General features: G+C 43.2%; 1 protein-coding gene across 4 annotated transcripts in view; it reads right to left on the bottom strand.

Annotated features, from left to right (window-relative positions):
* Window positions 1-629: 629 nt before the first annotated feature.
* The window catches only part of PTCD2 (pentatricopeptide repeat domain 2), a 36,198-nt gene continuing 20,207 nt past the window's right edge, over window positions 630-16,620 (bottom strand). For 2 of the 4 annotated variants that reach the window (XM_034773090.1, XM_034773087.1), the window contains exons 7-11: window positions 15,763-15,876; window positions 7,743-7,817; window positions 6,110-6,223; window positions 4,960-4,983; window positions 630-2,163 (exon numbers count right to left, since the gene is read on the bottom strand). In XM_034773090.1, the coding sequence (XP_034628981.1) occupies window positions 1,939-2,163; window positions 4,960-4,983; window positions 6,110-6,223; window positions 7,743-7,817; window positions 15,763-15,876 (552 nt within the window). In that variant the 3' untranslated portion in view covers window positions 630-1,938. The remainder of the gene's footprint in view (window positions 2,164-4,959; window positions 4,984-6,109; window positions 6,224-7,742; window positions 7,818-15,762; window positions 15,877-16,620) is intronic. The other 2 variants (XM_034773088.1, XM_034773089.1) reach the window with 2 other exon arrangements.

The raw sequence follows: 16,620 nt of genomic DNA on the forward strand, positions 1-16,620 counted from the left end.
CACCCCGGTGAGATCATCATATCTTTGCCTCACTTACAAATAACCATCAAAAGAGGTACCATAGTCATGGTTTTTCCCTCCCGCCCCTGAGGATAAGGGAGTGTAACTTGGTTTCAGCAACCCTCTCTCTGGTCCCCATTTCTCTTACCTCTATGTTCATACCTCCATGTTCAACAGAGCGATGGGAAAAACCAGAGTGGAGAAATGCCCCTCATGCTATTGCCATCGTATTCACCTCCATCCTAATAAATGCAGCGGGGATGGGGGAAGACAGACTGACAGAAACACTTGGCTGGGCAGAGGGAAGCTGGTGACTAACCATGCCCTGGTGGCTTTGTCCTCCACTCTGGCAAGAGTAAAGAAGAGCAAAGGTGGAGGATTAGTCAGCCATGACCTATGCTAATGGTGGACTTTAGTGGTATAAGATAATATTAAAAAAAAAACAACTTCCAAATCACAGACAGGACAGTGGTTGGATTGGTTTGAAAAACGAAAGCGGCCTGGCCAATCAGGAAAGCTGATCTGCAGAATACTGACATACATACCAGGGGAACAGCAGCCATACAAGGAGTACATATTTTTGTACTAAACATAGCAAAAGTAATCTAGCAAAACTGAAGAGACATTAGTAATGTAACAAAGACAAGTCATACTATTTTTATTATACATAAAAGTGCATTTTACATCAAGCTATTTTTCTCCTAAATGTCAAATGCATCATTCTGACTGCATACACAATACTCTGCTCCTTTCAGTCTACCTTCAATTAACGTTTAGCCATTACTGCATTGTAACACAGTCTTTATGAAATACATTTACAAATATTGTAAGAATTTTCATTTCAAAAGAAAATATTCTAAGCTTATTTAGTGTCCGTATTGAGTTAGAATTAGTAAGAAAATTCCCAATTGAGGAAAAGAAGAAAGTTGTCCTGAATCAGTAAGCCAATGAATTACACATCTAACAAAAAGTTAAACATGTTGCGCATCAGAACAAGTCTTCCAAAACCAACTGTAATACCAACACAAATGTGTGTGTGTGGTATTTTATCTTGACCACATGCATGTGGTCATGAAACCAGCACACAGACTCCTACATTTCTCAAATCATGGTATGAACTTCAAATGATTAGGTAAATCCTTTATGCTGTACTTCTGGAGGTCACAAAACCAAGCCCATACCCAGAATACTGTTTCCGTAGTAACTAATGATTACAATACTAAGGGGACAAAGCAGAAGGAGACTTAGTGAACAAAAGACAAGTTGATAGAGTGAACATGTGTGTCAGTTATAAAATGTGTTGTAGTGCCAGAACCGCGAGTGGAATTCTGCACCAAGAAGTGATTGGTTGAATAAGACAATGCCAGTTTTACACAACCTGCTCCCCACGTGTTTTCAGAGTCATGCTGGCTTACTTGAATGACTACACCGTTGATCCTGCATGGGCAGAGTCCTGTTTCCGCATGAAGCCTCACTGACTTCAGGGAGGCTACATATAGGGGCAGGGGGCTGCCAATGTGGATTTTATTGCAGGATCAGAGCCTAAGCTTTTACTCCTGATACTTCTGCAAAGCCAACACAGAGGAGACTGAGTTGGATTCTATTCTTTCTTGTATGTCTACTGGATTATTTACTAACTTCCACTTATAGGGCCAATTGTTTCGACACGTGCAAAAGCAATAGAGATACATAGATCACCAAGGTCATAACTTGGAATCATAACTTTTATTACTGGGGAGACCACACAAGAAGGAAAGAACTCTGCTTGACTCTCAGATCCCTGGTTGGGCGTGCACAGCTAGTAGTCAGAAAACACAACACTGTTTCAGACAAATTGCTTAAAACATCTGTCCGCAGGGGAGGGGAAGAAGAGATGCTTTATTCACACATTTTTTAAAGTGATGCTATTGTTAGTACAATTTGCAGTCAAATATAGAACTACTCAGCTAACAGAACAGATTTAAGTGGTCTGAAAGTCCGACGGCTCACTTGCGCTTGCTTTAATATCTGCATATGGTGCTTCTTTCCATAAGAAACATGGCACAGCATGTCATCCAGAGTCAGCTTGGTTACCTGTCCTGATGCTTGCAGCTCGGCACAAATATCTTCTAATCTGGCACAAAAAACAGAGTTTTCCTCCAACTCTTCCCTGACTGTAACCAGCTTTGAAGAAGAGATAATGACACATTTTAACAGTCCAGCAAATACAAATCCCATTTAATCATTGCCTTCCAGATAACACAAACAACCATTCAATAAAAAAAAAAAACCTATGTGGTGACAGTGAGATGCAAGGTTAGCATAATCATCTGCAAGAGACTGTTAAACAGTACATGTTACAAGGCAACACCACTGAACATGTGTTGAAAACCAATTAAAGAGAGTTTATTAGATTAAAAGCTTCTGTAAAGTATCCAAGTATTCTTTTCAGTCCTAGTACAGACTGTAATAATTATTTCTTCTTTAAACCCAAGTGGTATAATTGTATCCTGTATTATAGTGTTGTTTCCCAGATCAACACTATAATTCAATGAAAGTAATCTAGCATGTTACACGTACAATGCAATCACTAAAAATCAGGCTACTATAATGCTCAAAAGTTCTGAACACCATGAAATCTGTACAAAGAGATGAACTCAGAAGAAAATCTGCTTTATATGGACTTGATGAATAATGCACTCTGCACAGGAAAGGGGTAAGATTTGTGTTTGGTCTTTGACAAGTTTATAAACCTTTATTTAAAAAACAAAACAACATTTGTAACCTTGTAAAGAAAATGGAGGGGGAAAAAACCCATGGAATCAATTGTTTTCGTGACCAAACCTCAAATTACAAAACCAGGATGCTGCTTTTTAAAAACCTTATTTTATGTATCTTATTGTTTGTAGCAGTTTAAAAGATACATATACTACATAATCATCTTTCTACCAACAATTGTGTTTGATACTCACTCTCTTTCTCCACCACCCCATTAATTCTACAGGTAAGTGGTTAAGCAGGAATTTTTATATTCTTACAATGGCTCAGTCAGTAAATGTGTTCAAAGTGAACAAGTTCAACATGCTGCTAAACATTTGCAGAAAAAGAAAAAGCCGTGCTGCCAAACCCAACTAGATCAGCGTTCTCCTTGAACATATTCTACCTACTGATTAATATACTAATGGAATGATAATACTTTTTCTGTAGGAAATCTCAAAATACTTTACAAACATTAATAAGCCTCACAGCATCCTGATGGGGAAGGTAAGACACAGGGTGTTTTCAAATGCACTTACATGACTTAGGACACTAAGTTCCACTCATGTTAAACAAGACTTAGACGCCTAAGTACTTTTGTGGATTCAGGCCTTACTAGCCTAAGTCCTGGTTTTAGATGCTACTGCGATCCACAAAACCCCTAGTTGGCTGCCACCTGACCCTGTAGATATCTATGTTTTCGCAGTAAGAAGTTCCCTAGGCACCTAGGTTCTGTCTCTAGGCATGCACACTGCTACCTTGCTCTAGGTATCCAGATGCCTCTCTTCTGCCTCAGCTCCAGAGGGATCCATAAGCAAGAGGAATATAGGCATTCCTCTTCCCAACTCGCATGAACCAGCAGGTGTGCTCACAGGCTGCCTAACTCCTCACAAAATAGCCAAGGGGAGGAGGAGAGAGAGGAGCAGCTTCCTTTAACCACTGGGCAAAAGGTTATGGGTACTCATCCGGGATGTGTCAAACTGCTGTCTGCCACCTCTCAGGTGAGTGTCCTAACCACTGGACTATAGAGTGAGTCTCACTTTTTCTTTGGCCCAATTAATATTTAATTATTCAATTAAAGTAAAACAACTTCAATAGGACAGACTGAAGGAGACCCACACGAATATCCTATAGTCCCGTGGTTAGATAATCCACTTGAGAGGTGGCCAGTCCCTGTTCAAATCTCTGCCCCCACCCCTGCTCAGATGAAGTGGGGACTTGAACCTGTGGTCTCCCCCATCCCAGGTGAGTACCCTAACCACTGGGATAAAGGTTGAAAAGTTCCTCTTCCTCCGGCTGTTTTGTGTGGAGACAGGTGGCCTCTAAGCATTCCTACCAGATCAGGCCCTGCATTCGAGTTAGGCGGAGGAGCACTTATCTCCCCGAGTTGTGGATCGCCTACAGAGACAGGTGCTTCCCTGCAGCTCAGACTTAGGTGCTTATCTCCCTGAGAGGGGCAGGACATAGCACACACCTTTCCCATTGCCATCTCCCACTGGCTAACTTAGCCCTGGTCTACAGTGGGGTGTGGGGGGGTAATCAATCTAAGTTACGCAACTTCAGCTACATGAATAACTCACTGCAGTGTCTTCACTGTGGTGAGTCGACTGCTGACGCTCTATGGTCGACGACTCCTGCGCCTCTCGGCCCAGTAGAGTACAGGAGTTGACAGGAGAGCGCTCGGGGGTCCACTGATTGTGTCTAGACTAGACGCAATAAATCGACACCCGCTGGATCGATGGCTGCCTGAAGATCTGGCGGGTAGTATAGACATACCCTTAGGTAACTCCCTGCCTAGCATGTGGATTGCATTCTAAGGTGCCTATCTCTGCCCATTCATTGTATGGGGAGCACAGGTGCCTAACTCAGGCTTTGTGGACCACAGTGTTGTTGTTATGATTTTGTAGGAGCCTAAAACTTCAGCATTGTGACACTGTGCATCGCAATGCCTAAGTTGCTTTGTGGATCTGGGCCTAAGTCACTTCTGAAAATGGAATTTAGGCTCCTAAGTTATTTAGGCACTTTGAAAATTTTACCCAGGGAGAGCAAGTTAGTAGCTTAAGGTCATAAAGGAAGGTTTTACCAGAGCTATGAATATAAGACAGGTCTCATGATGACCAGTCCTGTTTTTAAACAAGATCATTCTTCATCCCCATTCCTATTCCACAGAGCTTTTATGTTTGAACAGAAGCAGAAAAGTGATCATCAAGTTTGTTCACTTACTTGGTTATGGTACCTTAAGCTATCCTAGAACATTAAATACAATAATTATAATATAATAGAGAAAGGATGATAAACTAGATAAATGAACAGCACTGATGATAATAATGAGGTTTTTAAAGTAATCTTTGTTCTTTCACTTATTTTGTTCAATATCTGCAACTATGCCAAAAGAATAACTTAAATAAGCCGAAGCACTAGAAAACATGATGGAGGAAAAGAAAACCTGCTCCAGCAGGGGAAAGGGATCGACTAGATGATCACCTAATACAGGGGTCGGCAACCTAGGGCACGCGTGCCAAATGTGGTACATGAGCCAATTCTGAGTGGCACGCTGCTGCCCGCTGAGAGGAGGAGGAGGAGGAGGGGCAGGGGCGGAGGGGCCGGAATGCACCATGTTGTGCGAAGAAAGGGGGGGGAAGGGGAAGCTTGGCTGCCGCAGGATCAAGCTTCTGCCTCCTGCCCCCGCAGGGGACAATGGTGGGCGGGGGGGCTGAGTGGGGCGGGGGACCGGGACGCCCTGCCCTGAACGCCCCTCACACCCAGCTTTGTGCCCTGCACCTCCACACACCCCAGCCCTCTGCCCTGACCTCGAGTCTCCCCCAACACCCAGCCCTCTGCCCTGAACCCCCCCCCACACCCCAGGCCTCTGCCCTGAACCCCCCCCAACCTTGTGCCCTGCACCTCCACACACACCCCAGCCCTTTGCCCTGACCTGGAGTCGTCCCCCCCCCCCCCCCCCCCAGCCCTCTGCCCTGAACCCCCCCACACCCAGCCTTCTGCCCTGACCTCGAGTCCTCCCTCCCCCAAACACCCAGCCCTCTGCCCTGAACCTCCACCCAGCGGACTGAGCAGGCTGGCAGCGTAAGATCAGCATTTTAATTTAATTTTAAATTAAGCTTTTTAAACATTTTGAAAACCTTGTTTACTTTACATACAACAATAGTTTAGTTATATAATATACACTTAGAGAGAGACTCCTTCTAAAAAAATGTTAAAATGTATTACCAGCACACGAAACCTTAAATTAAAGTGAATAAATGAAGACGCGGCACACCACTTCTGAAAGGTTGCCTACCCCTGACCTAATAAGTCTCACCCTCAGTGTTAATGATTCCATGATTTTTAATTAACCAAATTATGGAGTACTCACCACCTGCTCAGAAAACTCAGCTCTTTTCACCAATTTTGAAGCACCCATATCCAATGCGTCCGCCAGTGTCCGCATAAGGTCTTCTAGTGCCCCAGACTTGGCCAGGACAAGAATCTTTTTAAAAGGAAAAAATAGAAAATCATACACACCACCAAAAAGCATGCTTTAAAGGTGTTAAAAGGAGGACACTGGCAAGGATGACAGGACTAAATACAAGCTAACTGTAAAGGTTTACATTTTTAAATGCTCTATTGATCCTCTACCAATCATGGGGGGAGGACTAACCAGAAGCGCCTTTACAGTGTAACAATTGGACCTTGGAAGATGAACCGTGTCATGGAGACAGTGGTCTTCACAGACAGCTGTGTTTGTTGCTCTGGGGGAAACTGGTTTTGATTTTACTGAATTATTAGCTTCTGAAAAATCACATACAAAGGATTTTCCTCACTAAGCTGGTAAAATGTGCAGCTAAAGAAAGATACACTGCATGTACATGTGCACTGAGCTGAGGCAGAGCTTGGGTGGAACTAGGCAGAGCTAGCTGTAAAGTTTACTTAAGAGTTTTTGTTTGTCTAAATGGTGGTGTTTTAAAATTGCAGTTTTAAATGGGAGAAAACAGCTTTATTAAAGTACCTTGCCCAACGGCCCAGAGTAAAAGCAATGGCCGTATGAGAATAGGGTCCCAGCTCTACCCTCACCAAACTAGGTCATGCAGCCCCTCTCTCTGTTACTACAAATATTCAATAAAAACAAACTATTTTTGTAACAATTCAGAATGTGACTTATTTTTAAAAGTGACCCTGACAAATAGCTGAGCCCGTTTTTGGAGCAGCCCATTGCATCATTAAAATACTTATCAGGTCCTAAAAACCAGATTCTTCTCCACTGCCTTGCACCTTGTGTAGTCATTCACACTTGAACAATGCAAGGGCAAAGTAAAGACAACACTGTTTTACTTCTCTTGGACCTTGTCTATACTACAGGTTACTTTGGTATAGTTTATCTCACTCAGGAGTGTGAAAAATCAACACCCCTGAGCAACATAAGTTCTCCCGACCTAAGCGCCAGTGTAGACAGCACTATGTAGACAGCTTCTCCCACCGACATAGCTACCACCTCTCTCAGAGGCAGAAGTTATTAAGCTCTCTCCCATTAGCTTAGAGCCTCTCCACCACAAGCACTACAGTGCCTAGCACAATGGGGTCCTGATCCATAACTTGGGCTCCTATAGGCTACAGTATTACAAATAGTAAAGAAAAATAATAAGTACCAAATCAGAGGGGTGGCATTTTACATCCAGACTGTGCTCATTTTGCACAAATATATGTGATCTATCTGCAATGTCAAAATCACTCATGTTTTCCACATTCCTAAATCCACGTGCCACATTCCTCTGAGCTCTTTCAGCTAAAGGTACTAAAAGTGCTATCATACATAGACATCGATAATTATTACATACTCCTGCCTTGAGTGCAGGGGACTGGACTAGATGACCTCTCAAGGTCCCTTCCAGTCCTACACTTCTATGATTACACAAGATGCAAGAGAAAGTCAGGGTCTAAATGCATACATAACTCCTTTAGTGTATTTCTCTGCACAAGCCTATGTGAACGTGCAAAATAACCACACTTACATTAAGATTACTGCATAGTCTGCTCTGTGAGTGCCCGATCAGAGAATAAAAGGACTGGGCTTTTACCACATCATTCTAGAAGGAAGGAAGAAAAAACAAAACAAAACAAACATCAAGTTATGCTTGTACTAAACCAAATTTTATTAAAAAAAAACTAAAAACAGCTAGCTTGTACAACCTCCCAATTAAACATCCACACTCCCCGACCCATGCTCTTTCAAAATATTCCAAAAGACCCACTCATTCTATGTAGTATTCACTCTGTAAGAAACACACCATGCACAGTGTTTCTCGTGTCATGAAGCTCTCTATGGGCTGGTCTACACCATGTTGTTAGATCGACATACCCCACATTAGGTCGAATTTATAATGTGCGTGTCTACACTACTGAGCCCTTCCCGCCAACCTAAAGGGCTTTTAAAATCAACGCCTGTACTCCATCTCAACGAGAGGAGTAGTGCTAGATTCAACCTTCCCAGGTCAAATTAGGGATAGTGTAGACACAGCACAGTGTATTTTGACTTGTTTGGCCTCCGGGAGGCATCCCAGAGTGCTCCAATGTGTCCGCTCTGGACAGCGCTTTCAACTCCACTGCACTTCAGCCAAGTAAACAGGAAAAGCCCCAGGAACTTTTGAATTTCATTTCCTGTTTGATCACCGTGGAGAGCTCACCATCACAGCTGCCCAGGTATGCAAATGTGCTCCAGTGTGGAGCATACAAGAGACACTGGATCTGATTGCTGTGTGGGGAGAAGAGTCTGTGCAGGCAGAGCTCCGAACCAGCAGAAGAAATGCCGACATCTATGCCAAAATCGCAATGGGCATGGGAGAAAAAGGCTACACCAGGGACACATAGCAGTGCCGTGTGAAAATAAAGAAGCTCAGGCAAGCGTACCAGAAGACCAGGGAGGCGAACAGTCGCTCTGGTGTTGAGCCACAGACATGCCGCTTCTATGAGCAGCTGCATGCGATTCTAGGCAGGGACCCCACCAGTACCCCAACACTCTCCCTGGAAACCTCCCGGGGGACCCGGGCAACAACGAGGAGGACATTGTTAATGAGGAAGGAGGAAGAGGAGGAGAATGCGCAGCAGACAAGTGAAGGATCCATTCTCCCCGACAGCCAGGACCTTTTCATAACTCTGGAGCCAATCCCCTCACAGGATCCACTGGTGCAGGACTGTGATGGTGGGGAAGGCACCTCTGGTGAGTGCACACTTGTAATAACATTACAGGGGTTAAATGCAATTGTGGTTAACGTTTAATTTGAGGTAAACAATTGGGATACAGTGGCGGCCAGTGCAGCCATGCAAAAGATGCTCCCCGGAAAAGCCTCTTTATGTGCCAATAGTTTCCACACCAAAAAATATCTCCAGGTGTGCCCTCACACCGCCTACCCTTTCGTGTGTGCTTACCATGCCTGCCTGCAACCGAAATCTGCTGCCCAGTGCTCTGCCATTTGTTGTACCTTACTGGCAGGCTCTTCTTTTAAAACACAAAATTTGGCCAAGTACCTCAGGGAATGTATTTACTGCTGTGAATTGTTTCATTCATTGCAACAGTTAACCTTTTGTTTTCAACAATGTATGCTTTTCCTTGCAGCTGCAACATTTTCTCCGAGTGCTTCCTCCACTCCAGCACAAAGGCTGTCCCAGATTAGAAGGCGAAAGAAGTGGACAAGGGAAGATATGTTTTGTGATTTGATGTGTTCCTCCAAGGCTGACAGGGCGCAGCTGAATGCGTGGAGGCTCAGACTGTCTGAGAGCATGCGCACCAACCAAGAGGACAGGAAAGCAAGCAGAGAACAAGAGCGTAACATGCAAGAGATATTGCGGCTTATGGGGGAGCAAACAGACATGTTGAGGCCTCTGGTTGAGGTGCAGGAAAGGCAGCTAGACCTTAGAGTCCCACTGCACCCAATGATGAACCAGCCGCCCTCCTCACCAAGTTCCATATCCGCCTCTCCCAGACATTCTAGAATGGGGGGACGGGGGGAGAGGAGGAGGAGAAGAGAGCTCAGTTATCCCTTGAACTCAACTCCAGGGGTTGGTTCATGGAGCAGAAAGCTCTCATTCCCACAATTGTGATTGCTAGACAGTGCAATTGTAACACTGGTCTACAATTTTTGAGAAGTTGTCTGCTTCAGAGATAAAATGTGTTATTTATTATGTATTTTGATGTGCTGAATTCAAATATGACAATTAAAACAACTGATTGGCTACTGTTTCTAAGATATTTAAGTTTTTACATTTTATGTCTATGTATATTGTGTAGATAGTAGAGTTTTAATCATAAATTGTAAACCTAGGTCTTTCTTTTCATGTGTTTATGGTTGCTTTACATGATAAGATTTCACCTGTCCTGTTTATGTAACACTTTAAAAATCAGCAAAAGGCTTATATAAATAAAATTTATTATGAAACAAAAGGCAAAAAACTATTATGTACATAGTTTAGTCCTATTCAGTGTCTACTGGGCGCTTCTTGGCTTGTCTCTTGTATTCATTAAATGGAGCATCTCTTGTCACTGTCCAGCAATAGTCTGCAAGCATTGATGGGCTCCATTTGCCCTGATAGCATTTCTCAATTGTTGCAATGTCCTGGTGAAATCGCTCGCCGTGCTCGTCGCTCACTGCTCCGCAGTTTGGTGGAAAAAAATCTGGATGAGAGTGCAAAAAATGTATCTTTAGTGACATGTTGCAACCAAGGCTTTTTTATGCCTTGAGGAGGTTTTCCACCAACAACCTGTAGTTGTCTGCCTTGTTGTTTCCGAGAAAATTTATTGCCACTAACTGGAAGGCTTTCCATGCCGTCTTTTCCTTGCCACGCAGTGCATGGTCAAATGCATCATCTCGAAGAAGTTCACGAATCTGAGGACCAACAAAGACACCTTCCTTTATCTTAGCTTCACTTAACCTTGGAAATTTTCCACAGAGGTACTTGAAAGCTGCTTGTGTTTTGTCAATGGCCTTGACAAAGTTCTTCATCAGACCCAGCTTGATGTGTAAGGGTGGTAACAAAATCTTCCTTGATTCAACAAGTGGTGGATGCTGAACACTTTTCCTCCCAGGCTCCAATGACTGTCGGAGTGGCCAATCTTTCTTGATGTAGTGGGAATCTCTTGCACGGCTATCCCATTCGCAGAGAAAACAGCAGTACTTTGTGTATCCAGTCTGCAGACCAAGCAAGAGAGCAACAACCTTCAAATCGCCACAAAGCTGCCACTGATGTTGGTCATAGTTTATGCGCCTCAAAAGTTGTTTCATGTTGTCATAAGTTTCCTTCATATGGACTGCATGACCAACTGGAATTGATGGCAAAACATTGCCATTATGCAGTAAAACAGCTTTAAGACTCTTCTTCGATGAATCAATGAACAGTCTCCACTCATCTGGATCATGAACGATGTTGAGGGCTGCCATCACACCATTGATGTTGTTGAAGGCTACAAGATCACCTTCCATGAAGAAGAATGGGACAAGATCCTTTTGACGGTCACGGAACATGGAAACCCTAACATCACCTGCCAGGAGATTCCACTGCTGTAGTCTGGAGCCCAACAGCTCTGCCTTATACTTGGGTAGTTCCAAATCCCTGACAAGGTCATTCAGTTCACCTTGTGTTATGAGGGGTGGTTCAGAGGAGGAGGATGGGAGAAAATGTGGGTCCTGTGACATTGATGGTTCAGGACCAGAAGTTTCATCCTCTTCCTCTTCCTCGTCTGACTCAAGTGAGAATGATTCTGGTGCATCAGGAACCGTCAGTCCTTCTCTGTGGGGTACTGGGCGTATAGCTGATGGAATGTTTGGAAAATGCACAGTCCACTTTTTCTTCTTTGACACACCTTTCTCAACTGGAGGCACCATGCAGAAGTAACAATTGCTGGTATGATCTGTTGGCTCTCTCCAAATCATTGGCACTGCAAAAGGCATAGATTTCCTTTTCCTGTTCAACCACTGGCAAAGATTTGTTGCACAAGTGTTGCAGCATATGTGTGGGGCCCACCTCTTGTCCTGATCTCCAATTTTGCAGCCAAAATAAAGGTGATAGGCTTTCTTAACCATAGTGGTTATACTGCGCTTTTGTGATACAAAAGTCACTTCACCACAAACATAGCAGAAGTTATCTGCACTGTTCACACAAGTACGAGGCATCTCTACCCACTTTGGCTAAACAGAACTGTGTCCCTTTGCAAAATCAAACCCTGACAAATAAGAGCACGACACTGTATGATTTCTAGAGCTGATATAGGGCAATTTGTTCAGCAGAGTGATGTAAGCTTCATTATGACTGCATCATCCATGACTTCTAGGAATAACATGATGCAATTCATACCATGTACGACAATACCAGCTTCAGATTGCATCATTCATTGTTTTGCCTAAAAAGCAAGTACTGTCCAAACCCAGTCATAGATTTATTAATAGATCCAGTAAAAGATGTATTTTAGTCATTTCTGGTTTAAATTGAGATCCCTTCCATTTATAACTCACTTATCCTCCGCCATTCCCAAGTCAAGGGTCGTATATACTGACCCAATAGCATATCTTGAAAACTAGAGCCAATCAATAATTTTAAGCATCATTTTCATTCTCAGTGACCCAGAATTAGGAAAGTTTGACTACATTTATTTCAGAAGCATTTTGGCTGTAGAGCAGTGTAATAAGCTATGCGTTCTTGCCCCTCCCTCCCTGTATTATCAGGCCCTTACCTGGTTATCATTGCTATTCATTGCTGTCTCTGCTCAGTGTTTGTTAGCATAATAAAAATGCATGAATTGAGGACAAGAGGCTCTTTATTCACTGTGCACACTGTGGTTGGTGGGGGTTTAGTTTACAGGGCAGTATATGCATAAAAGGGGGCAGCCTGATAAGGACCAATACACACAACGGTCACACATCAGTGTTGGATCATTCATGAAACTGTTTTTCAAAGCCTCTTGGAGGCTCAGTGTGCCTTGATGTGCTCTTCCTATTGCCCTGGTGTCTGGCTGCTCATAATTAGCAGCCAGGCTATCTGCCTCAACCCCCCAACCCGCCAGAAACTTTTCCCCCTTACTTTCACAGATATTATGTAGAACACAGCAAGCAGCAACAATAGGAATATTGCTTTCGCTGAGATCTAACCTAGCGAGCAAGCTGCACCAGTGCCCCTTTAGCCATCCAAAGGGGCATTCTACCACCATTCTGCACTTGCTCAGCCTATGGTTGAACTGCTCCTTACTGCTGTTCAGGCTGCCTGGGTATGGCTTCATGAGCCACGGGAGCAAGGGGTAGGCTGGTCTCCAAGGATAACTACTGGCATTTCAACATCACCAACGGTAATTTTCCAGTCTGGGAAGAAAGTTTCTTCTTGCAACTTTCTGAAGAGACCGGAGTTCCTAAAGATACGCACGTCATGTATCTTTTCCAACCATCCCACGTTGATATCGGTGAAACAGCCCCTGTGATCCATTAGCACTTGCAACACCATTGAGAAGTACCTCTTGCGGTTTATGTACTCTTTGGCAAGGTGTTTTGGTGCCAAGATAGGGATATGCATTCCATCTATCACCCCACCACAGTTAGGGAACCCCATCATGACAAAGCCATCCACTATGTCCTGCACGTTTCCCAGAGTCACTACTCTTCTTAGCAGAAGTGAATTGATTTCCCTGGCTACTTAGATCACAGCAGTCTCCACGGTAAATTTACCCACTCCAAATTGATTCCTGACAGACGGGTAGCAATCTGGCATTGCAAGCTTCCACAGGACTATCACCACTCACTTCTCAACTGTCAGGTTAGGTCTCATTTTGATATTTCTCCGCTTCAGGGCTCGGGAAAGCAAAGTTCCATGAAAGTGGCCTTACGCATTCGAAAGTTATGCAGCCACTGCTCCTCATCCCATACCTGGATTACGATGTGGTCCCACCCGTCTGTGCTTGTTTCCCTGGCCCAGAAGCTTGTTCCACTGTGTTAACAAGTCCGGCTGCTGCTGCCAGAATGTGCAAATCGCTCCGTTCCATGGCTTCCAGCACAGCTATTTGCATGGCATCACATTCTTCCATGCAGCTGGTCCTGGCTAAGCGCTGCAAATACCGCAGGACGATGCACAAGATGTTTGTGACGCTCACAATAACAGCGTACAGCTGAGCGGGGTCCATGCTTGATATGCTATAGCATCTGCACAAGTAACCCAGCTTAGGCACAAAAGTGATTGTTTGCCATTGCTTTCAGGGAGGGAGATAGGAGCCAAGTGCATCATGGAAGGCTGACGATATGTACCCAAAACACCTCACGAAATTTTTTTTGTCCCATCAGGTATTGGGAGCCTAACCCAGAATTCCAATCAGCAGCAGCAACTGTGGGATAGCTGCCCACAGTGCATCTCTCCATTGAGTCGATGCTACCCATGATAGTGGGGATGCGCTCCGCTGACAGAATGTGCATAGTGGAGACATACACCGTCGATTTTGTAAAATCGGAGGCTACAGGTCAACCTTAATAAATTCGACCTAATTTCGTAGTGTAGACAAGCCCTATGGTAGCATCTTGAGCCTTTAGACTTTAAGGCCCCAGTCCAGAAATGTTCTGAAGGGTGTGTAGCTTGGAGACAATAGAACTCTCACCTCCTTAAATACCTTGCTGAACGAGGGGGAAACTGGTTCAGTGCTTTTACATTGTGGACATAGCCAGGCACATTTACTATGCTATATAAATCAGCTAATTTATCATACAATACAATGTTACAGTTCTATTATACGGCAGCACTAGATGTGTGATCAAGTCACTACATACGCTTCTTAAGCACATAATGAGACATGATGTCAAAGTCCCCATATCTTCAGTAATACACAGGTACATCCAAGGGTGCTGTTCCATTTGTAAAACAGGAATTTAGAATATTTTAGTAGGCAAAATAAAGGCATTACAAATACAAAAGAATGAGACTCCATATTTGTATATGGAATGAGATTTTGGTTTTAACCTAAAGGCTGTGGAAAGAAGTCCACATCACAAGAACTACCACCACAACAGATACTAATAAAGTACACTTGTTATTATTCGGTCTCTATGCTCACAGAGATGCACCAGAGGGGCCAAGGATTGAATGAGCATGGAGACTGAATATTTAAATACCACTTTACACATTCAAATCACTATATACACACCAACTAATTAGTCCTTAGTATACTCTGGTGAGGCAGAAAGTATCATCCCCATTTTACACAAAATGACACAGAGGGTTAATGAATTGCTCAAGATTGCGTAACCATTTAGTGTCAGAACTTGGATTAGAACTCAGAATTTTCTAATCCCCATTCCTCTGCTCAATCCTCCAGACTATGCTGCCTCAGAAACTGAAGGTGGTCCCTTCTATGTCAGATTTGGAGCATGCTGTCAGGGCAGCGTAGAGATATTTGCATTGCCTCTGTATGTGATGTTCCTATTTTGTGGTATTCTTTTTCAGTTTCGAAAGCTGATAGTAGGCAACTAATTTACAGCAGTCTTTGTATTTATGTTACTATTTTCCTGCGTATTTAGTTATTACCAAAGACCTTTGTTAACTTTTTCATTGATTCATCTAGTCTGACCTGCCATGTAACAAGGGCTATAGAACTTCTCCAAAATATTTCCTAGAGCAACATTTAACTTACAGTTCTTTCTCTTACACCCCTCCAACCCCATACCAAGGAAGTCATGAGTTAAGCCATCATTAACACCCTCACCAACGTGTTCAGGACAGGGTCCATGTTAACGTCTTTGGCCTCTGGGCACTACTGTTGTTAGCAGCCATCTCAATTCATACTGTGTTGGGATTTTGCATTAAAAGGGCCAAATAACTGTGCACCGGACTGAATATGTATTCTAGGATTTCAAAATTCCCACACATTTTAAATGGCAATTATATTATTCTCTTTTTTCAGAGGCCTAATCACAGTGGAAGACAGACATACCTTTTTCTTTTCCATCTGCTTGCTACCACATTGCACAGAAAGTCAACAGAATCAAAGATTAAATAAAAATAAAACCCCAGTACCTGTTTCAGAGCACATGCTACAGCAAAACAGTATGCTCGTCTTGGCATGCTATCTCCTTGTAACTGAGCCTCTTCAAGTAACTTTGTGCACATTTTGCAAGACTCTGGGCTGTTCTGTGTAAATATTTAAATCCACATCGTGATTGTCAATTTAGAGAAGCAGCAAATGCTTCACATGATTTCAGAATTTTATTTGCTAGATTTATTGCATATAAAAATTCATACATCAGACTAACAAGACAAACATCTTTTCAAATGGTCATTTCACCTGAACCAAAACTACACTATGCTACAGGACAAATTCTGTGCAGCAATTCCTGAGAAGGACAGCACCAAAGGTATAATCAAGGGGAGGTAGGATTATGGGAGCAAAGGTGACTTTAAACCACCTTTGCATTGCCCTGATTGTGGGCTGCTCAGAGTGCTAAAACGGCCCCATGAACCATTGTGCTTAGCATTATGGACACTTCCCCTTCCACCCCCAGCATGCTTTCTAAACAAATTGACTTTTCATCATTACATTGCTTTGTGAGCTGCATTGGATCTCAATAGAAACCCATGTGCTTTCTAGATAGCATTAATCTAAGAGAAGTCTGGACCCAGGCCCTTGAGAATTCATTTGTTTCCATAAAAATTATTACAGAATACATTTTGAAAGATCGTTCTGTAGGAGGAATTCTAATATAGTTTAGATTTTTGCTAGTTCTTCAGTATGGATAACTTGCATTATTTCTTGGAAATAAATAATCACATAGATGTTCCACTAATTCCTTAAACCTGTACTCTATTAGGGCCAGCTGCAACTAAGACTTACACACATACACTTAACTTTATGCACACAAATAGTCCCATTGAAGT

Source organism: Trachemys scripta, chromosome 6 (genome assembly GCF_013100865.1).
Source record: "Trachemys scripta elegans isolate TJP31775 chromosome 6, CAS_Tse_1.0, whole genome shotgun sequence".
NCBI classification, from domain to species: Eukaryota; Metazoa; Chordata; order Testudines; family Emydidae; genus Trachemys; species Trachemys scripta.